This window comes from Heteronotia binoei, chromosome 16 (genome assembly GCF_032191835.1).
Source record: "Heteronotia binoei isolate CCM8104 ecotype False Entrance Well chromosome 16, APGP_CSIRO_Hbin_v1, whole genome shotgun sequence".
In the NCBI taxonomy this organism is placed as follows: Eukaryota; Metazoa; Chordata; class Lepidosauria; order Squamata; family Gekkonidae; genus Heteronotia; species Heteronotia binoei.
The window spans coordinates 22,876,314-22,900,040 of record NC_083238.1 but is presented as its reverse complement, the minus strand read 5'-3'; the positions used below and the strand labels follow the sequence as shown (position 1 = coordinate 22,900,040).

The 23,727-nt window shown below is 42.4% G+C and overlaps 1 protein-coding gene across 1 annotated transcript in view; it reads left to right on the top strand.

Annotated features, from left to right (window-relative positions):
• Positions 1-8,341: 8,341 nt before the first annotated feature.
• Positions 8,342-23,727, top strand: part of LOC132585202 (secretory phospholipase A2 receptor-like) — an 85,680-nt gene continuing 70,294 nt past the window's right edge. The window contains 6 exon segments of the mRNA XM_060257009.1: positions 8,342-8,719; positions 12,801-12,923; positions 14,109-14,247; positions 16,919-17,017; positions 17,020-17,097; positions 18,679-18,726. Of these exon segments, the coding sequence (XP_060112992.1) occupies positions 8,342-8,719; positions 12,801-12,923; positions 14,109-14,247; positions 16,919-17,017; positions 17,020-17,097; positions 18,679-18,726 (865 nt within the window).

Sequence of the window (23,727 nt, the reverse complement as noted above, 5' to 3'; positions counted from 1 at the left end):
CAAATGACATTTACTATGTGAATGCCACCTTTGCAGTGAGGGATCTTGGTCGTGGCCATAATATACATTACTTAATGCTGGATTGTCACCATTGGCCGGGCAACACGGACCCAGGCCCAGTGCCGATGAGCTGAAAGGGTGATCAGACTTCCACCCAAATCCACTCTGACCCAGCAAGGCTTTTCAGCATAGGTTAGGGAAGGAGACAGAGAGAAAGCCAAGTAGTAAATTCTTGAATGCCGAAGTATTCAAGGAAATTGAAAAGCACCTCATTGTATTCCACTCACACATAGGTGCCTCCATATGTACCTTTTGCATTTTTGTATTTTGTGTATGTGTCTGTACCTGGAAGTCACGGTGACCTCTGGTGACTGACCCTTACTGGGGCCTGGAAGATATTCAAAGAGGTGGCTGAATAAAGCCTGCCCCTGTCCTCCCAACTGGGTTCTTCAAGGAGGTCTCCCATTCAAGAACTTGCCAGAGTTGACCCTGCTTAGTTTCTGTGATCTGATGAGATTGGTCTTGCCTGGGCTATCCAAGTCAGGGCTTACCATACATACTTAAACCAGTTTTAGATGCAACGGATAAAATTTGAATTGGAGAATCCACCAATTCAAATTTTATCAGTTACATCTAACACTGGTAAAAGAGATTCTGCTCTCCAATTGCCCTATGCTGGTTTTATACTTCTTTGTGTCTCAGGCCCTGCATGGTTGCTGCCTCCTCTTTACTAGGACCAGGGCAGGAATCAGCCAGATACAGTTGAGTGGTGTTACGGCTTTGTTGGGAGAACAGCCCTTCTGATTGGGACAGTCTGATCATGAAAACTTCTTTCCCTGCAAACAAGAAGTGCCTCCTGCTTTTGTAGCTTGTGTTCATTGCAAACAACTGAACTGACTACTCATCTTGTCATAGCTTGCCTTTGCACAGGTGGACAAAATTACACCCAGACATACCCACGTTTATGCCTTCAGCTTAACATTCCATCAGGCAAGGATCAGTTAATAAGTACAAAGTACATAACGTTCGGTGCCAGCTAACATTGCATGTTGGTCAAAAGAAAACACAAGAAAATCCCATACAGAGCTTATAAAAAATCATAAATTCAGTAAGCCATATATTCGAAATTCCTTCTAGGTTCTCACATCATTAGTTAGATCTCTGTACCCTGCTTCAGGAACATGTAGCAGGGATATGAAGATTCCTACACAACAGGGGTGGGAAACTGTCACTGAACTGTGACAGTAACTTTTCCAGGTCCTGCAGCTATTCTGGCCAGCCAGCCAGGCCCCGGGGAGGCTGCCGCACAGTACATCTGGGGCCTGTGATCCCTGCCTGGCCTTGGGGAGGCTGCTGCACAGTGCAGCTGGGCCCCATGATCCTTGCTGGCCAGCCAGGCCCCAGGAAGGCTGCCACATGGCTCGGTTCGGCCCAGAAATCCACGAGGGCTACACCCTCAAGGGGCGTACATGGTCCTCGGGACAGAGGTTCCCCACCCCTGCTCTGTGGTGATACAGAAAAGATCAGATCAGCCATAGAGCTTGCAGATCCCCTGTAAACAATGGACAGCTTTCAAATGCGTCTCTTATTGCTGAAGTATACTTCAAAGGAACTTGCTTGCTCAGAAGTATGTTTCAGAATTCTGGCTACAGACCATTTGAATTTGCACTGGATTATCTAAAATGGGTGGGGAACCTTTTTTTCTGCCAAGGGCCATATGGATATTTGTAACATCATTCCAGGGCCATACAAAATTATCAACTTAAAAAACAGTGCTCACCGCCGAGGGAGAATGATTCAGGCCAGCAAAATTAATGCAAATAATTGTTTTTCTATTTGAAGGCATGTGAGAAGAGCTTAATCTGGCACACACACACACACAGCCTGCCGCCCTAGGCAAATGCATAGGTCCAGGGCTTTTTTGTAGGAAAAACCCAGCAGGAACTCAGTTGCATATTAGACCACATCCCCTAATATTAGCATATCAGGTCACACCATCTGGGATAATCAAGTGCAAACTGAACTGTGACAGTAACTTTTCCAGGCCCTGCAGCAATTCTGGCCGGCCAGCCAGGCCCCAGGGAGGCTGCTGCACAGTACATCTGGGCCCTGTGATCCCTGCCTGGCCCTGGGGGGGGGGGGCTGCTGCATAATGCAGCTGGGCCCCACAATCCTTGCTGGTCAGCCAGGCCCCAGGAAGGCTGCTACATGGCTCAGTTCGGCCCAGCAATCCCTGAGGGCCACACCAAGTGACCTCGAGGGCCATATACGGCCCTCGGGACAGAGGTTCCTCACCCCTGCTATACAAGATGGTCATCTTCAGAAGCCATTGATTCTACAGGTAATTTCAAGTACATTTATCACTTGCCGCAGGAAGGTTGGTATTAGTAGAATACTCATGAGAATACTCAGGGCTTTTGTTGTAGAAAAAGCCCAGCAGGAACTCATTTGCATATTAGGCTACATCCCCTGACATCACCATTGTTCCACACAGGGCTTTTTTGTAGAAAAAGCCCAGTAGGAACTCATTTGCATATTAGGCTACATCCCCTGACATCACCATTGTTCCACACAGGGCTTTTTTGTAGAAAAGGCCCAGCAAGTACTCATTTGCATCTTAGGCCACACCCCCTGTTGCCAAGCCAGCCAGAACTGTGTTCCTGAGCATTCCTGCTCAAAAAAAAAAGCCCTGAGAATACTCAAGGGAATGACACGGAACCAACGCGTTGCATCTAGTGATCGTGGACAACTCACTCACTTTCTTTCAGACTAACCTAACCTAACTCGAAATCTCCTAGTTATCCCCGGGCCAAAAGAAGCCCACTTAAAATCCACCAGGGACCAGGCCTTTTCTGTGGCGGCCCCCTCCTGGTGGAACCAGTTGCCGGAGGAGGTGAGGGCCCTGCGAGACCTTGCCCAGTTCCGCAGGGCCTGTAAGACAACCCGGCTGGCCTATGACTAGCTGGTACAAGAAATCCAGGTGTAGTTATATTAGAAGTTGCTGTCCCTAATGTTTTAAATGGTTTAAATGTCTTATAATTTTAAATATTTTATAATTTTAAATGTATTAATTAATTTTAACTGTTTTATGCTTAAATGTTATTACGTGGAATTTTATGCTGTGAGCCGCCCTGAGCCCCTTGTTGGGAAGGGCGGGATATAAATTAATAAATTAAATAAATAAATAAATAAATAAAAATAACCACTAGTTAAGAATAAAACATATACCTTGGCAAAAAGTCTGGTGAGTTAGGCACAGCAGCCATTTCCATGATGGTGATAGCTGGAAATAGTTCAGCAGTTATCACATGAGTAACTGCCAACTGCTGCTGGTTGATCAGCTGATTTGCAGAAAGGTTTCGCCATGAAATCCCACGAGCAAGAAAATCACAAAAACAAAATGGCCTCCTCCAGCCCATCCAAGTGCTTACTTCCCAGGTGGCGACAGTCACTGCAAGAGGAAAGATGAGGATCAGCCTTGCTGTTAAACAGGGTGAGGTACTTTGTCTCAGGTGGTGGATTTGGGGTGATGTGATTAAAAAGTAATTTATTTATTATCGCATCTGTGCCAAATGATCTTTATTTACTGCTCCTGGAATTGGGCAATCTCCATGGACCTGTGATATGAGCCCCAACCTCTGCAAAGTATACAACTTAATGTATAATGTAGATGCTGCATATGGAGACCTGTTCACACCACTCTTCACCTCAAAAAGGGAAGAGGAAACATTAGGCAAATTTGGGTTTCATACATGAGGAGTGCCCTTATAATGAGCTACTAGGGCTCTTTTTGGTAGAAGAAGAAGAAGATATTGGATTTATATCCCGCCCTCCACTCCGAAGAGTCTCAGAGCGGCTCACAATCTCCTTTACCTTCCTCCCCCACAACAGACACCCTGTGAGGTGGGTGGGGCTGGAGAGGGCTCTCGCAGCAGCTGCCCTTTCAAGGACAACCTCTGCCAAAGCTATGGCTGACCCAAGGCCATGCTAGCAGGTGCAAGTGGAGGAGTGGGGAATCAAACCCAGTTCTCCCAGATAAGAGTCCGCACACTTAACCACTACACCAAACTGGCTCTCCTTTTTTGTAGCAGGAACACATTTGCATATTAGGCCATGCCCCCTGATGTAGCCAATCCTCCACGAACTTACAGTAGGCCCTGTAATGAGCCTTGTAAGCTCTTGGAAAATTGGCTACATAAGAGGGGTGTGGCCTAATATGCAAAGGAGTTCCTGCTACAAAAAAAGCCCTGGTAACTCATTGCACAATATGAGGTTACAATATGAGGTAGGGTTACGTGTATTTCTCTATAACAAAGAAAGTCCAGGGAATGGTTCAGAATGAATCATTCCCCCATACTGGCATCAAAATATTCACCGCAGCTCCTCTACCGAATATTTCATTCCATCTTCTTACTAAAAAGGAATTCAACCTTGAGTTAACTGAAGGTTCTATTGTTTCTAGTGCTTAATTTTTCGACATATATTGTCAATTTCAGGCAGTGTTGTCTGAGGACAGAAAAGAATTTCCTAATCGATCAACACTCCTCCACATTTCAACAGGTTTCTGTCCTAAAGGGTATTGATTTTTTTTTCCTTCCCCCAACCCCTGCTTCATATCTAAGAGTTTACACCTGTGATTCCCAAACTTTGTGGAGTGGAATCCAGCTCTAAACTTAGTACACTTTTCAGGAGCCACATGCAAAGTAACTCCATGTTATTTTCCCCTATTAGTTTCCTAGAACAATCTAGCAGTAACAAACACTGACCAAGTTTTATTTATTTATTTATTTATTTATTTATTACATTTAACTTATATCCCGCCCTCTCCGCAAGCGGACTCAGGGCGGCTCACAGTATCATCTACACAATTAAACCAATAAAATATATAAAACCATAATTTACATTTTCCAGTTTAAAAACATATTACAATTACAAATTTTTAAAACCATTATATAGTTTGTTTTCATTTTTCATAAATAGCTAATATTACTGAGCAACAGTTTGTATTTCATGGCCATTTTGCACATTGTGCAGAGTGGCAAAGCTGATTTTGCCATAGGCTTCTCTCCCAGCTCACCGGCGTTTCCCCTTTTTTCCTAGCTTCACAATCCACCTGTGAGGGAATGGCAATTCACTTTTGGATCCCAACCTACAATTTCACAACCACTAGCGTACACTATGGATTACTTTAGACAGCCCTGAAATTGATACCTGCTTAATTTTTTTTTTCACTATTGCTACTTATTTCTTATCTACTTTATGAAGGTTTTTCAAATAAATTTAGATTTATGTCATTGACTTTCTTTTCCACGTTAATGCCCAATTATGTGTAATTGCCAGCTAGAGAGGACACTGAATCACAATAATAATTTCTACAAAGTTATACAATCCTGGAGAAATTACTTTTTTTTTCTTTTGCATGTTGACTCTCATTTTTCTTTTATAATATGAATTCATATATATGGTTATCTTTCTTGCTAATACCCTGCTGTGATGAAGAGCACATTCCTTCTCTTTCTTTGACAGGGCCTATATTGCCACTTTATCATACTCCGCAAGCGCACTATGAGAATGTCTGCTTATATTTCACAGTGGGATGTGAAAGCTGAAATTGATTTGGCTCTATAGTGGCTATCTGCAGTGTATAATTTATAGCAAATCCTGCCTCTATCAACTTCTCTGTAAATCTTCATTTTCTACATTTCCAGAAAATGGTCCATACTTTAAAATCTTTTCTCTGTCTTTACATTTTGTCAAAGATTGGTAAAGGTGGATAGATACCTGCAAAAAAAACCCCCATGATTATATATGTCAAGGGTGATGAAAAAGAATACGCTTGACAAAGAATCTGGAACTTCTAATGTTTAGCCGCAAGGAGAAAACATAGCCCGTTCAGATCAAGGTTAGCGATTTCAGTGAAAATCTGCCAGAAAAATCTTCGTAACAGCCATCCCTGCTTTACCCACTTCATAGTATTTCCATGAGGAGATCCAAGAGAACCACCAGAGAGAGCTTCTATCTGTCAACTGAGTGACATAGATCACCCATCAGGATAACCAAGGTCAGGGCTTTTTTTGAGCAGGAACACACAGGAATGCAGTTCCGGCTGGCTTGGCATCAGGGAGTGGGGCCTAATATGCAAATGAGTTCCTGCTGGGCTTTTTCTGCCAAAAAAAAAAAAAGCCCTGACCAAGGCTATTTCTGTGCCATGCCAAGGCCAGCAACCAGATACAAAATAATATCGAGAGAATTTATATCATTCTTACATACTTGGGAGTTCAGCAACCTCCACTTTTTCAATAATTTTGCCTCTAAAAGGCTGATTGGACACTAGTTGATAATTACTGAGACCAGATATATCCAAGAATTCCACCCCCCCCCAAAAAAAGCACTTCTTATAAAGCCTTTTTGAGGAGGTATTAATAATTTGTACCATACATTGGTGTAGCTGTCCTCTAATAGATTTATCAGTCAGCATAGGCGTGATTCCAAAAGATAGGTGCATAAGCACAGTATCTCCAAGAGTTCTGTACACATCCTCAGTGAGAACTAACTGCAAAGTATCCAGTTGTGTACGTTGGGAACCCCAGGAACATTCAGTTTATATGTTATTAATACAGAATCCAAGTCAAATAAGATATGATCAATTGTATTGGCAAAGGCTTAGTTAACTGGTCACAGAGCATTGCTTTGTCTGCTATTTCTTTACAGGGCCAAGTTACGTAATAAAAAGGCTTATTACCATCATGCAAAATAGTGCTGCTGGACAGCACCGTGCTGAATTGGTGGTGGAAAAGCACCTATTGGGTTGCCATTCCCACCATACAGCAGGCTCTAAAACGACCTTTGCTGTATATTGAATCTGAGTCAACATGAGACTTCTTCCACCATTTCTCTAGAGTGCCAAATGTACTCCTGCATTTGGGCGAGAGTACTGAGGACCAATCAAATCTACCGCATGCAAGGTCTTCTGATTCCAGAAGCCCAGCAGATTAGCAACACAATTGCCAGTCATTTAAACAGAAAACTTCCCAAGTCATCAGGAGGCCATTCAGATAATTTTTCTGCAGGGGTACACCATTCTTATTAGTTCCACACCACTGCAGGTGCCCTGTGGACCAACCCCACCCACAGTATAAACCCCGTCATATAAAGGTCTATTGATGATGATAGATTTACACTGAACACTTTAACATCTCGATCAAAATCTCCACATTTCCCACAGCTGATCCTTATATGTCCTGCTATATGTACTGAATTACTGAATCTGAGACAGTCATATTTGTCATGGTAGCTACATGATAGCTACACGGGGGGGGGGGGGGGATGCTGATTCCCTCCTTCCTGTTGCAGAGCTCTAGCTTCCCCCTCATGCTATTATTGGGGGTTCTTAGAAGCAGGAGGTCCTTCTTGGGTGTCCTTAGAAGGAAAAAAGTCACACTCTGTGGATGGAAATCCCTTAAATCCTCCATGGGATCCAACCCAATGATTGCATAGAGCAGGGGTGGCCAAACTTGCTTTACATAAGAGCCCGATAGAATACATGACACATGTTTGAGAGCCGCAAAACATGAACATCAGATGTTTGAGAGCCACAAGATGGATGGATGGATGGATGGATGGATGGAAGGGAGGGGAAGGGGAGGGGAGGGGAGGGAGGGAGGGAGGAAGGAAGGAAGGAAGGAAGGAAGGAAGGAAGGAAGGAAGGAAGGAAGGAAGGAAGGAAGGAAGGAAGGAAGGAAGGAAGGAACTTTAACTTTAAATGCATTCTCCAAGCCGCCAGCTAGCTTCGCTTGGCAAAGTGATTTAAAGAGGCAGTTGTCTACTCCAAGCTGGCCAACAGGGCAGTGGGGGGGCTTCAAGAGCCACACAATATGTACAAAAAAGCCACATGTGGCTCCCGAGCCCCACTTTGGCCACCCCTGGCATAGAGCCTGCATGCCTACAATTCTATATGCTTAGGGCTCTCTGGGAACAAGGAGACCCGTAGGTACCAGAGAACACTGTGGATTTGTTTGCTACTTGCCTATGTTCACCTTCAGCTCTGACTGTGTCATTGGAACAGAAGATTCAAGGGTTTGCACTTCAATGTCAGGAATTGTAATCTGCCCGGTTGTAATCCACCCCTAACACTGTTCGTGGGGAGGGTGGAATGAAGATCCACTACAACAAAATAAATAAAGCTGCGTTAGTCGCCTAAAGCCAAATCACCAAGAGTTAAGCCTAACAACACTTATTCCAACATGAAGTTGAGATAAAGTCCATTTAACATCCAAACAAGTGGGTTCTAGTCTCCGGGAGCTAATTTTGGAATGCCATCTGGCTCGTTTGCCCCCAGATCATGACTTGTTATTTCTGTTGCTACATCGTAAGAATCAGACGTCAACGCCGGCGCGAGACTCCCCCGGGGCCTCCCCAGTTTCCCCCGGCTGCTGCAAAAAGTCACGAAGTTGACGCGGAAGCCCCGGGACGGCTCCGTCTTCCCTTAAGCAGGCTTTCGAGGGAAACGCCCCCCTCCTTTCGCCTCCCCGAGGAACCAGAGAAGGGCAGACTCGCCTCCCGCGTCCCTCGCCAGCCAGCCAGCCCAGGGAAACAGCTGCTCCCCCCCCCCCTCCCCGGAGCTGACATTCCCTCCCCGACGGCTGCTGCGATCCCTTTGCCGTCTCCCCAGCCAAAGCGTGGGAAAGCTCGACGGAAAGCGCCTCCAGCTCTTCTCTTGGTGCGCTCTGCTCGTTGGCTCCCGCCGGGCTGAAGACAAAGCGGCTGCATGGGCACAGGAGTCCGACCAAGCGCCCTCCTTGTTGAGTAAGTCAGTCGGGCCTGCGGGAGGGGAACGCTGCTCTGTCCCTGCACCCCTTGGACGGCGCCGGGTGGCCTGCCGCCCGCGCTCGCTTCCTCTTTTAACGCCTCCCTTTTTATCTCGGAGTCGCCTCTCTTTGCATTGCACGCCTTAATCTGTGGCATGATCATCTGGTTATAGTTAATCGGATCTGTTAAGCCCCAGCTCCAGAGGGTTCCTAGCAGGCCCCCAAGCAACTGGCTGCCCTCTGCTTCCTTCTCCCTCTCTTTTGCTTCCTTCTGCATCTCAGCTTGCATTGCCAGGCTTGCTCAATCGCACAGGAGCTAAAGAGCAAAGCCTCTATTTTCTCCATTGGCTGAGGCTCCTCCCTTGGGGAGGAGGGATAGTTTGCTTTGCCAGGCTCTCTCGATAGCACAGCAGGGCCAAGCCTCTCGTCCTCTATTGGCTGAGGCTCCTCCCCATCCTCATTCCCTGGAGAAGGAAGGAAACAGCCAGCACTTCCTTTGCCCAGTTCCCTGAATAGCATGGGAGAAATACAAAGAAAGCACCTTTAAGACCAATGAGTGCTAATGTTTTGAGCATGTTTTTAAAAAATGTATTGTGTTTATAAAGTTTATATCTTTGCTACCTAATCTTAAATAGGTACACACATTTATGTCAGATTGGCCCTCATAACAAATGAGTTTGACACCCCTGCTCTAGAGGCCGAATGCTGCATGTCGGCTAAGCATTTGTTTATAGGTGCCCAGCACCAGCGGTCTCACTCCAGAAACAAGTTGGCTACTAGACATTTTTTCCTTATGCAGGACATGTTCTCTCATCAGGTGGTGCAAAGACATCCTGACATTTTCTCCTTAAAATAGCTCCCCTTTTACAGGAAAAAAATATCATTTTCCTTTCATTCAACCGCAGCATTTGTCACTCACTGGGAAAATACAAACAACCTCCACCCCCTTGCACTTGGGTTGCTGGAATGCCCTTTCTTGCATCACCACCTACCTAGCTTCAAATGGCAGGGTCAGCGTCCAGGAATTTCCACTCCCAGAGTTGGGAGCCCTATTTGAGAATGCTTTACTCTCTGTAGCTGCTCGAGAGACACAATAAGCTATTGGATAGCATCTGTGATATTATTGGTGACATATGACATGCTCTGCAAAAACATCTTTCCCAGTTTGAAAACTTTTTTAAATCTAGGCATTCTGTGATATTTTATGTTAATTTTAAATTTGCAAATGCCAGTAGGCTGAGTCTTCCTTTTCACCGCTCTCTCACATTTTGTATTTTTTTTTATTTTTTGTGTAAATATATATATATATTAAAAAATGTGGCAAATAGATCATTCCTTTTCCACAGTATAACTTCTTGAGATACTAATGCCCTCCATTTAAACCCACAACTAAGAAGCCAGAATGACACCCAGATTTATGGCACTTCAGGCCTATGACATGTCTGCTTTTTATCACCCTCCACTGCTGTTACCGCCCAGTTAACTATACTAAACAAACACAGACCCCCAATTTGTGATTCTTTTAATTTGCTAAAAACATTCCCGTGACTCTACATACCAACTCACTGCCCACTTTCTCTATACTTAAAGATGGCTTGCCATTCCATTTTGTCTGATGAAGTCTGCTTCACCAGAAGAATGCTACGGTCACCTCAAGAATAGATCACTGTAATGCTCTCTACATGGGGCTACCCTTGACGCTAACCCAGAGACTACAGCTAGTGCAGAATGCTGCGGCACGGCTGTTAATGAGGCTGCCACGATGGGAGCACATTCAGCCAGTACTGAAAGAGCTGCACTGGCTACCTGTTGTGTTCCGAGTTCGCTTCAAGGTGTTGGTATTGACCTTTAAAGCCCTTTATGGTCAGGGACCTGCCTATCTACGGGACCGCCTTTCTCCATATATTCCCCAGAGAGCACTGTGTTCAGGGGCAAAAAACTTACTGTCCGCCCCCGGACCAAAAGAAGCCAGGTTATGTGTGACAAGATCTAGGGCTTTTTCAGTGGCAGCACCAGAACTTTGGAATACCCTTCCAGAAACCATAAGGGCCCTGCGGGATCTGTCTGCTTTCCGCAGGGCCTGTAAGACCGAATTGTTCAAGCAGGCCTTCGATGCTTGACGGAAGGAGGGCTGCCACCGGGACATCACATAGAATGCCGGTGATCACTGTTCGAAAATTCAATGCTGCCTATACTGTACTGATGCAGCACCACAGAATGGTTTTAAAAATTGAAATATGTTTTAAAAATTGAAATATGTAAATTATGGTTTTATATGTTTTATTGATTTAATTGTATTGATATGATGTTGTGAGCCGCCCTGAGTCCGCTTGCGAAGAGGGCGGGATATAAGTTGAACGTAATAAATAATAATAAGTAAATAAATGCTTAAGAGCATGCGAAAGCTTACATTCTGAATAAAACTTAGCTGGCCTTAATGCAGCAACTTGTCTACTTCTTTGTTCTATTGCTTCAGACCAACACGGCTGCCCACTTGGGTCTATTCTTCCCACTGTACTGTCAATTGGTCTCCTAAGAAATGCATGACAACTGATCATATGGAAGGGCCACAACGAAATAAATACCACCCTTTCTTGTCAGACTGTGCAACCTCTTGTTTAGCGTAGAAAAACTGGTAAAACTGTTCTCGTGTAAATCCAGCTTTTGGAGCTGTGACATTTCCAAATAATGTGTTCTTGCTTTCTCCTGATATGATTACAAATTCCAGACAAGTAGCCAGTCACTGAAATTAGTTTTCCTGTTGCAGCGAAATAAAGAGGAGCCCTTTTCAAATCTTGTAGACTGACAAATTTATTGTAATGTAGGGTTTTGTGGGCTAGAGCTTCATATCGTGCAGCAAATGATTTTAAGGAGCTGCAAGTCATCTTATCAGGATATTTGAGGCTGCGTCTTCCTAATGATTCAAACAAGCAACATTCGTCAATCTCTGATCCAGATGAATCTTTGGAAAGACAGATTGCGTGCACGCTGACATTTATTTCAAGAAATGTGCCCAAGTTGGATTCATCTGTAGGTGTTTCCCAATTTTAGTTTCAGAGAAAGAAATGGAAACTGAGAGAGAAAACTCATAAAAAAAAAAACTCACTCTGGAAACAAATAACCAGTTGGCTGCTGGAAATTTTAAAAAATGGCTCAGGCAAGAAATGCAGTAAACAAATCTGACTACAATTATCACAAGCCTTAGCAAATCTAATATTAATACAAAAAAGACATATTCATATTTAGTACATGAGTATATCACGTATTTTCAAACAGTGGGTGTTCATCACTGACAAAATACATAAATAAAATGTTAAAACGTACACATTTAACATTAAAAATAATTAGATAATTACAATTAAATCAAAGCAACCAAGTATAAATGATCAACATAAGAGTAAAAATCTAATAACTAGAAATTATGAGCACCATATAGTACAAGCTAACAGACACTCTTATGAAGGAGCCTAACACTGCACTGAACAAAATGGTACTCGATACTGTGTAAATCTGCCTAGGATTGCTTCAAAGAGGACCATATGCGACAAAATATCCACAGAAAGATTATAGGAACCTAAACGTACAAATAGCAAAAGAGAATGAGAAAGAAAATTATTGAATTATTTTGGTTTGCTTTCACAACTTCAGTTTGTCAGTTATCACTGGATGCTTTGCTTGTGCTTGTCTTAAATAGTTGGTTTGTTTGTTTTTCTTATCAGAAGTGCCTGATGAATTTTAAAATGAATGTAAAATCTGGATTGAAACCTAAGGTCAATATTGGTGACATTAGAAAAGCCACTGCTAGTCATGCCAGTTTGGATGTGTGTTTGAACAAGACAAGAATGATAGAACATATTACTGCACGAAGTATTTTTTAGTCATTTCAAAGAACTAAAGTGAGCCTTTTTTGTTCTAGGACAAGGAATTTTTATTTTCCAAAGTGAACATACCAACACACGCATTAGAGTTGATATATCCAAGCTCATTCTTCAGAATTGCACTCAACTTTCCAAATACATATTGTGGAAATGGGGTTCTCAGCAGCACCTTTTCAGCATTGGTGGAAGCACTTGCCTAGGAATCAACATCACTAATGAAAAACAGCAATTGAGCATAGTTAGAATCCAGTGACACTTTTAAGACCAACAAAGTTTTATTCAAGGTATGAACTTTCACATGCACACTTCCTCAGATACATAGAAATGAAGATAACCAAATTTATAGACAGAGTCTGAACAGCAGATTAACATGTAACATGATGACCATATTTTAAGATATGCGGAGACAAATGAATAACGTGAAGTTTATAGGGTCACCATCTGTTTGGATTTAATTAAAGAGGAACAATAGTGAAGAATACATATGTCAAAATAGGAGATAAATGTGTAAAATAATCCTTTCTAATTGTGCAAAGTTGTGTTGGAAAGGCTGCGGGCAGACTGGTACTTTCCTCCATTGCTGGTGGGAGTGTCTGACGATTAAGGCTTTTTGGGAAAACATTTTGGGAAAAATATCAGAAATAGTTGGGAGCATTGTTCCATTGACACCTGAGGTGGTATTGTTGAACTTATGGCCTGATGCGGAGCTCTCATCTCTAAAACAAGAATTAGTGGCTTTATTGATTTTGGCTGGAAAGATCGTTATTGCCAGTTGTTGGAAACAAAATAAAAGTCCTACGTTTCAAAGTTGGAGTAATAAAGTATGGGACATATTAATTCACGATAAATTAGCTACCTGTATTTCCTTACTGGATAATGCAAAAGCGGGAGACTTGTTCTTAGAAAGATGGTTTTGCTTTCTTGAATATGTTAACAATAAGAACACTGCATCTGGTAAAATTCCGGAAAAATATATGAATTTTTTGATTTATTAATTTCAGTTTAATGGATTGCTTTCCCCTTATCTCAATGGTGGCTGGTATATTGTCATTTATGTACTGGTATAGAGTGTCCCTCTGATATGGTTGGTGATGTATGTATAACACTTACGTATTCGTGATGACTGTTTTGTATGGTTTTCTTTTTTACACTGGTTAGTTGCTATGTTTTATAAAAATGTTCTTAATAAAAATTTAAATTATAAAAAAAAAATTGTGCAAAGTTAACTGAGACTCCTTTGTGGCGCTCCATTGGTCTTCTCTCAAGCATGAAAGTATTGGGGTGGGATACAGTGTTATGTAGGGAAAGGGGCCACTGGACTCTGTTCTATTGCTTCAAACCAACATGGCTACCCCCCTGGATCTAGCCATTGAGCATTGTGGAGTTCAATTCAGCTCAAAGTTTGCTGTCATGGAAATTCCAGAGGAAAGTGTTGGTTGGTACTTCACACTACAAATTAGCACTGGAACATGGGAAATTATTGCGGCCAAAAAGAAAATCCACCTACAGCTGGAAACAGTTTATGTCATATGATGAAGATGTTTGTGAACAAGCATTTGAAGGTAAGAAAAAACAAAGGGGGAAGAAACCCAACCACAAAAACAACGTGGGTACTCAGAAGGTTGAGTATAACAAACTTAAAAAATATAACAAAGTATGTATTACATAGCATGACAATTAACAAATAAAAACAAGATAGATAAATAGAAATGCTAAAGTCCAACCTATAGAAATTATGCATCAGCTGAACATGAATCACATAACAGATTATTTCATAAAAAGCCACTAGATTAGATGCATTTCAACTCTGAGAGCCTTCTTCTGTGGCCTAAAACCATATATGATTTCTTCTTATAGTCAGAAGACGGAATGCCTCTGTGACGGAAACAGCCTGCTTTGCCTGGCAGACCTTGTTCTGTTGGGTTGCCTACTCCTGGAGTGAGCTATTCCACTTCTAGCCGCTTAGGATATCACTGCCACCACTGTCCTTTTGGGGTCTTCCTTCCAGGAGGGACAGACTCCTGACCCCCTTTACAACTTGAGGCTCCTCCTCTGGTCTCCTGTTACCTAGCACCTAGTTAATACAAGGACCAAACTTCTTCTTTTGAGGCTCCCATCTGGAGGATCGGCAAAAGCTGCCATGACCACTTCCTTCTCAATCTGGTACTGCCTCTGGCAAATGAATAGCATGCCCAAGCAGTAGGGGAACAATATGGCCCAGAGAACGCTGCTAGAATCAAAAGGTAATAATATCAAAAAGAAAAAGTCTATATGTGCACTTTTAACCTAGTACCTGTTCAGCAAAACGGAAACAAAAGAAATTTGGAATAAACACAATCCTCCTTTCCCTCCTCTAATACATACTCTAGTTAGATGTTACAACCAGAGTAGGCATAAGAAGTCTTAAAAAGTTGCAAGTTTGGTCTGTATCCCTTTACATCACCAGATAGACCTGCAGCTTCCAAACAGGTTGCTTGGTCTCTCAAAATGGCCACCATGTAGCCTGCCTAGCCCAGTCAGAAGTCTGCTGTCCTCAAGGCCCAGAAGTCCACCCCCTTTCTCCCTCAGTGGGGAACATCTCCATACTCTCCTTCCAGCACAGAAACTAGTCATGGTTTACCTAGAGAACTCTGGAAAGACGAGTGCCAAAGCACATATGGAACTTCCTGTTTTCATCTTGCTTCTCTAGCAAATGACACTCTCTTCTGTGGAGGGAAGAGAGCAGTCCGCTTCCTTTGTGAGCTGTAAACTGACTCTCTCCCACAGAATTAAAACAGCCCTTTTCAAAATGTGAGTTCCAGCAAGGCAGGCATTTCATCATAGTTCTGGGCAGACCAATAGTCTCAGTTTGCAGTTCTATTTTAGAACCTTTGACCATGTATTTTTTCTAAAACCTCTAATCCCCATTATTGACTCCTATGTGAAGGATACCATGGACTTCTTGAATTGACTCTTGAAAGCTTATACCCTGAAATAGAGCTTTTGTTCTGGGGGAACGCATTGGAATGGAGTTCCAGAACTTCTGTGGAAACAAAATTATAAAAACAAAACATTTAAAAGTTAATGAGGGGCACCTGTGTGTTTCTCCTTCATTTCCCTCTTCTTCTTTTTTTTAAAAAAGCACTGCCCTGAAGATATATTTGGTCTCTAAGGTGCTACTGAACTCAGATCTAGCTCTGGCTAGGTGTTATATTTCGGTAAATATATACACACATCAGTGGTCTGACATGGCTGTCTTCTTCTCTGTATATTATTTTTTATACTTATTTATAGCCCACCTTTCTCACTACTCAGGGTGTATTACGGGGGGGCGGGGGAGAGATGATGATAATGATGTAGTAGTAGTATAGAAAATTGGATGGACAATGCAGTAGCCTACATCTAGGATTTAACACTCAATGAATTAGATAGTTCAACTATGGAACTACCACCAGTGCTTATCAGGTACTAGCTAGAAGACTATGGGTTGCATTCAACCAGTTTTTCTGCTGATGAAGATGAAAGGAAGAGGTCCCCCTTGACTGCTCCACCCAACCCCTAAAATAGTATTTACTAAAATGTAGGGGTGGGGGCTGTTCTAGGTATGCCGTCAAAAAAGTGAATGGGTAGTCTTATACATTTCATAGTTGCATCCAGTAAACAAAAATGGGAGGAGTGTATAACTTTTTGGGGGGAAGGGAAGGCAGCACGATGTAGCCTGATTTTGGAAGTTAAGCAGGTTCAGTACTTGGAAGGGTGATAAGGTTGTGAGGTTTGTGTTGGAAAATACCTTTTCTCCAGGGGAACTGATCTCTGCCAGCTGGACATCAGTCGTAAAAGCGGGATATATCCAAGCCCCACCTGGAGGCTGGCAGCAGAGACCACCAAGGAGACTATGCAGATAAAGGTAATGGCAAACCACTTCTGCCTCTCGCTTGCCTTGAGAGCCTCTTGCTGGGGTCTCCAGGCTATTACTTGACTACCCTTTACATGCAGTTTAAAAGAAAAAATTGTTTCAGTAACACAGGTATTCAACAAAAGTTTGCATTATTGGCATTTGAGTACCCCTATCCCAAGCATGTCAGCTTTGAAATCAATCATGCTTACGTGACTCTAAATGTACTTAGTATTGCAGCCCGAATCAGATCTGGAGGAGGTTGTTGAAAATAAAAATTAGAATGGGTTTATTTGAGGAAGCAGAGATATTTGTATTTTCTTTCCGGTGTTTTATATTCAGTATTTTACTTTGTACAGAAACATATACCCTGCTGGGAAAATCTCTTGGTTTGCCTTGTGTTTTTCCATTTAAGTACAACAACAAATGGCACCATGAGTGTATCAGAGATTCCAGAGAAGGTGGCTAATCCATCCCTCGTGTGCCACAACAAGTCAGTATGAGCGAGATGAGAAATGGGGGTTTTGCCCAAGTTCTAGTATGTGGTGGTGTTCTTCAATAGATTGGACAAAATAAAAAGCTGTCTCTTAAGTCTTGCATTCCATATTCAAAATGCTTCTTACTTTATAGCGTCAGAAATTCAAACTGAGCAGTTTTGCCATGTTCTTCTGTTTTTCCTTGTGTTCAAAAGAGATAATACAGCCTTATACTGTTTTTATATGAAAATAATTTAACAAAGTGTTTACACATTTTGTGTTTACAGTGGGAAAGGGCACAGTAGATGCTTAAATCCTACTAACGTTTATGTAAATACTGGATCATGCCTTTTGATTTACAGAATATGGTCATTTTTATTGCTATCACAATGGACATTTAACGTTATTCCATCTGCTCATCTCATTAAGATATGTACCATAATTCTACTTCAAAATATAAAAGTTGATTCTTGTTCATTTATTTATTAAATTGCATCTCACTGTGCAAATGATAAAACTGCCCCAAAGGGTTCTTTGTGTGTGTAATATTTACACTAAATGGCAAAACAGAATATGATAGCATAGTTTAAAAAATAGTAGCACATAATTAAAACAAGGGGGAAAACTGTCACAGCAAAATAACAAAAGTTAATCCAATCTAATTGAATATCTAATCTAGTTTAATAATTAAATCTTGACTCAGCTTTTGTTCAGATGACTGGTGGAGGCCTTGATAGCCCTGCAGGGCAAAAAAAGAAGAGATGGTCTTTCAAGTATTCTGATCACAGAGGATTTAGGCCATTACAGATCAAAGTCAGCACTTTGAATTGAATCTAGAAATCAGAGCAGATCTTTCCTGCCAGAGTCATTTGAGGTTAGCCCTTGAGGCAGTGCTTTGCACCAGAGGCAATTTGCGCAAAAAGCACATGCCAGAAATCAAGCCTCCTTTCTTAATCTGATTTTATGTCATCATTTCCAATAATCCAGAAAATTGTTCTTGACAACATGCAGAAAAGTTGCCTTTACCTTTGTATAAAGTTCACTATTTCACTTTATGAACTGCTTCTGTCAATGTACATGCACATTTCTGCTTGCTATAGATGTATAACACAGCAATGTAATAAGAATTCTGAATTCTGAAGGGGAGTCCCAGGGCTTTCTTAGACTGTGTATTTTTCATAATTTATTTATTATTATTCCATTTCAATTTATAATTTATAAAACTTCAGAACTCGTAATTGTTCTGTGAATACCAGGATAATAACTGATGTTCTACTTAGACTGTGGTGAGAAAAAGAAACAGCAAGGTATTTAGTCAGATCCCGCTCATCAATTCAAGACACAGATTGGGTTTGTGTGTGTGTTTTAAATTCGTATGACTCACTGACATTATTGAGACGTGCATATTTCACTTCGATGTGTGAAGTTGGTTTTCCTTTTCCTTTTAAATTTCAGATTGCATCCTATTTCCTGATGTAGTTTTGACACCCGAACATTGAAAGCGAATTCATAATCATATCATCACAGCACTTCCATTTGTTCATTCAGTGTTAATTAAGCTAGATTGTTATGCTAGAGTGTTATCTTCTTTAATTGCTTTGTAATATCACGCTGTGTTTAACTGATTTTTTTTTTCCACACAGAAACCGGCTATGACATTTTTTGGAAGAAGAACCCTAACGCTCAAATTTGTTAACCAGTTCAGCCTTTTCCCCCCTATTCTCTCTTAGAATGAGGCACATCATGTTGCATTTGTGTTTTGCCTCGGTTTCTGAGCGCATCGAAGTCTTTCCTTCTACACTGTACCCCACTTTCACATCCGTCTTGCTGCACTCCTAAGGTCGAGATTTGCTGAGTGTCACAGACATAACAGAAGTGCATTGGTGATCTAAGCAGTGAATTTAAAACCCACATTGTTAAGCAAATTTTTTTCCATTTAACTCTGAACAGAATAGGACTTCAGTCAGTTGCGGCAAAAGTCTACTGCAAAGGTGTAGTAGCAGTGTTGACCTAGCAAAAACTTTTTAAAGTCCTTTGTCACCTTAGACTACATTCCAGTGTAAGGTTTTATGAGTTGCAGCCCACACTTCTTCAGATAGATTTGTGAAGGGAATATCATACAGGGAAGTCTTATGAGGTAGATTTGGGGGGGAAGAGCCAAGATTTGGTGTGTATTATTTACTTCCTTTACACCCTGTCTTTCTCCCCAATGGGGAGGGGACCCAAAGTTGCTTCACAGTTGTGCTGTCCTCCAGTTGAACCGCACAACAACTCTGCGAGTAGGTTAGTCTGACACTATGTGACTGACCCGAGGTCACCCATGAGCTTCCTCGGCATGAATGGGGATTCAAACCTGGGTCTCCAGGATACTAGTCCAACATTCTTAATCACTAACTACACCACACCACGTCTTTCACATGTAAATCTTAATGTAAGATAGAAGAGAAGGAACTGATGTAGAAAAGTAAGAAGGTACACGTACTGGATGATGATTGGGGGTTGGGGGTGTCAAAGAGTAGGGCAGATAAACAAATAGTTTAAGTGAATATTAATGGATATTGGTACAAGGTTATAGTCTGACAGTCTAGTCACTCTTGCCCGGATGCAAAACTTAGTGTGATCCTAGTTGACTGCTGGTTCACAAGGAGAATATCATATCTGTTTCTCAGAGCCTTTCAACCACCAATGCCTTCTAAACTTACTTTTATCTTCTGTACAAACCACCCTACATAGTATCAGCCTTTGGTTTGATGGGTAACTCCATGGACAGGAATCTATGCTATTGCAATCCACAGTTGTGGTTGAGATGGAATGCAATTCCTTCCCTTGTTCCTCTTACATTCTCTGCACTCTTTCATTGTGTTTCAGTCCCCATTCATTTCCACACTCACCCACAGAGTCCAGCTTTGGAGAGAATACACAAAAGGCTGGGTGCAGTTGGCACTGATACCGGACAAGATCTTAGCACTGATAAACATTTTAAAAACTCTTTTAATCTGTGACATCAATCAAGCTCTAAGTTCTCTTTCCTTTTACTTCACTCCATAGCTGGCAGGGTCAACAATTGGCTTGCAGGGTGGGGCTCAAGGAAAGGGAGATTCGAGGAAGCCACCTGATTCTGTGTCTTCTGGCATTGGTAGCTATCGATCGCTTATACTTGTACCCCACCATATTTAGGCAAAAAAGATATTTACATTAATAGGCACAGATTGTTTGATTAGCCTTTTCTGTTTGTTTGTTTATAAATTTGATTTTAAACTGCCCTCCCCCATATTTGTTGCAGAACAGCTGGTCACAAAAGCAGTTCTCCTGTGGACAGGCTTAAACCAACTGAATGAAGCTTCTGGCTAGCATGGAGCAGAAGAAGAAGAAGATATTGGATTTATATCCTGCCCTCCACTCCGAAGAGTCTCAGAGTGGCTCACAATCTCCTTTACCTTCCTCCCCCACAACAAACACCCTGTGAGGTGGGTGGGGCTGGAGAGGGCTCTCACAGCAGCTGCCCTTTCAAGGACAACCTCTGCCAGAGCTACGGCTGCCCCAAGGCCATTCCAGCAGCTGCAAGTGGAGGAGTGGGGAATCAAACCCGGTTCTCCCAGATAAGAGTCCACACACTTAACCACTACACCAAACTGGAGCACCCCTTGGCACCGGTGAATCAGGCGGCAGGTATTTGATTTTTCTCTTTGTTTCACTGGTAGTGGAAAGTTCTGTCAAGTCACAGCTGACTTATAATGACCCCTAGTGGGGTTTTCAAGGCAAGAGATTTCAGAGGTGGTTACCTGGTATTCCTTGGATGTCTCCCATCCAAATACTACCCACAGCTGACCCTGCTTAACTTTAAAGATCTGACAAGATTGGGGTATTCTGGGCTATATAGGTCAGGGTGTGGTTAAACTACAGCACTGTTATCCTATGACCTTTGCAGGGCTTTTGGGGTAGAAAAAAGCCCAGCATGAACTCATTTGCCTATTAGGCTACACCCCCTGATGTCACAATTGTTTCACATAGGGCTTTTTGTAGAAAAAGCCCAACAGGAACTCATTGGCATATTAGGCCACACCCCTGACATCAAGCCAGCCGGAAACTGCATTCCTACTCAAAAAAAGCCCTGGGCCTTTGTAACTGAAGTCAAAATATGAGTAGAGTTTGTAATGTATTCTCATAACTGAGTATTCCTCATAACTGAGGTTTAAAAAAACTTCATCACATTACATGGAGAGACAACAGTTTAATATGATTTAGGATGTAACAGAATTCAGGCCAGGAACCTGCTTTCCTTATATAGAAAATACTAACATTAGAATGTGTGAAATACTGATGTGTTTGCCTGTCCTATCTTGTGCAAAAAAGAAAGTGATATCGCAGGACCTGAAAGTATCCAAGCCAGGCACTGATGCATATATTCTGTATTTATTATGAATTATTCATTACTATTGAACAGTTATGCAATGTCTGTATTGAATGCGAAGAAACATACATTTGTAAGAGATCCAGAAACAAGAAGCTTGGCGTTTCCAGATTTTCTCATAGAGCAGAAAACTGATTTTACACTAAAGCTTTTAACCTTTTTACCATTCTTATATAGTAGTCAACTGGCTGGCCTTTATACAAATAATGAAGCCAAGATAGTTGTGTTTACTTACTTAGTGGTATACCAAAAAATCTGACCTTGTAAATGAACCCCCCTCCCAAAAAAAACCCCTCCCCAAAATGGTTTGGTAAGAACTAAAAATGCTCTGGAATTGATGGAATGTTGATAGAGGTTGGGTATCAGTTAAGCGGGGAAAAGGAGGGACCTTATAATTATAGTTCTGGAGGATGATTTTGGAGGTGGGTCCCAAATCCTTCCCTCCACACTGTTCCTTAATTTGTACGTCCATGTCGCACCTCCCTTTCTCCACCATGATCTGTTTGCCTTCTGCTGTCTTGTCTCATCCCCCAAGGAGGGTTCACAAGGCCCATAGAATGGCAAAGGGTGGGGATTGCACCATTTTGTTCCTCTCTCTGCCCAGGATTCCTAATCTCTGTACTACAGAGCTGGGTCCATACTTCCACCCTGGCCTGCTTCTCAACCCTTCTAAAGAGGGATTTTGCCTCACAGCTCCTCACTGGGCCCTTCCTCTTGCCAGTTTGCTTGCCCAACGCAACTACCAAGCCCACCCACAAACAGCTGGGCTGTTGGAAGGTAATGCCCTACTTTTTAACTTTCTCTGTGGTTGGCTGTTGGCTCTGTTACTTGCATTTGCCTAGCCGAGCCAGTGGGCTGGCTGGGTTACCCTGTTCCCCACTCCTGCCTGTTCTGAGCACTGTCACCAGTGTTGGGCATTCTTGTGGAAGATGTGGTGTCAGCTGTGCCTGGCATTGTTATCAGCACCATGTATGCCACTGCCACTACTGATGACATGTCCTTCAGCTCCCCTTGGGCTGCCCACACTAGGGTTACTTATTTTGCTGTAGCCAGTGCCTCCCGCTGACAAGGTGCTGGGATGGCTGTTGTTGCACAGGTTACTCTCTGGTTGGCTCCGCCACAATACAATCCCAGTGGTGAACTTGCCAGATACAGAGACGCATTACAAGGCTTGCACAATACCTGATGTTGAACTTGAATTAAGCTACATGCCTTGTAGAAGTTCAGATAGCATAGGTGCTGGTTATCTGTGTGGCTTTTATCAAAGATTTCAGGTTTTCACGGCTGGTAACATCATTAGGGTTTGTAGAATCTTTCGGGATCAAGTGCCGTGTTCTACTGGAGAAAGTTTTCCTTCCAGACATTTCGTTCTCAGCTGCGGAGAACCAGCACAATTTTAAAAGAAAGGAAGAAGTCATTTTCATCCACCAATCTTGGTACCCAGCTCTGCAAAACACCCTACAGACTATAAATTGCAGAAAGTCTCAGAACAACCAGCAAATTCCACAGAACAATCAGCACAGTCAACAACCATCTTCCTTATCTTCAAACCCCTTCCAACCTTCCCAGCAATTAACACAGAACAATGGTCACTTTCAACAGCCAGTTTCCTTATCACTACCCTTCCAGGAAGCCCCACCAAACAATGGGCACATCCACAAACCAATTGCCCTTTCATCACACCCCCTCCAGCCTACAAATAGCAGCTCTCCAGCAGCCCTGGCCCCACTCAATGCACAGCAGCCAAGAAGGTCTGAGCGCCTGCTCCGGCTGCAACGCCACTGAGGATGTTCTCCGCAGCTGAGAACGAAACGTCTGGAAGGAAAACTTTCTCCAGTAGAACACGGCACTTGATCCCGAAAGATTCTACAAACCCTAATGTGTGGCTTTTGTTTACACTCAATACTCTGTTATGTAGGGGATTATAAAAGAAGCCTAGTTGCTATTTGGGCATATGTATGCCAACCTATTGCCTGTTTCTGATGCATGGGTCCTTTTAAGCACAGAAATCACTTGAACGTAACTTGCGTTGCCTGAACTAGTGCAGCAGCCATCATTATCACAAGCAAGATATGTATAGAAAGTGGCTTCACACCCACACATATACAACATGGCCTATCTGACAATGAGGACCACCTAAAGTCATGTTTTGGAGACTACCCTCATTGCAACAATTTCCCATAGAAATGAATTAAAATAGTTCACTTACGGAAGAAATAAAGTGATGTGTTCAGGGACATGTTTGGATTGAGTGATATGTCTACTTCCTAACTATTTGAAA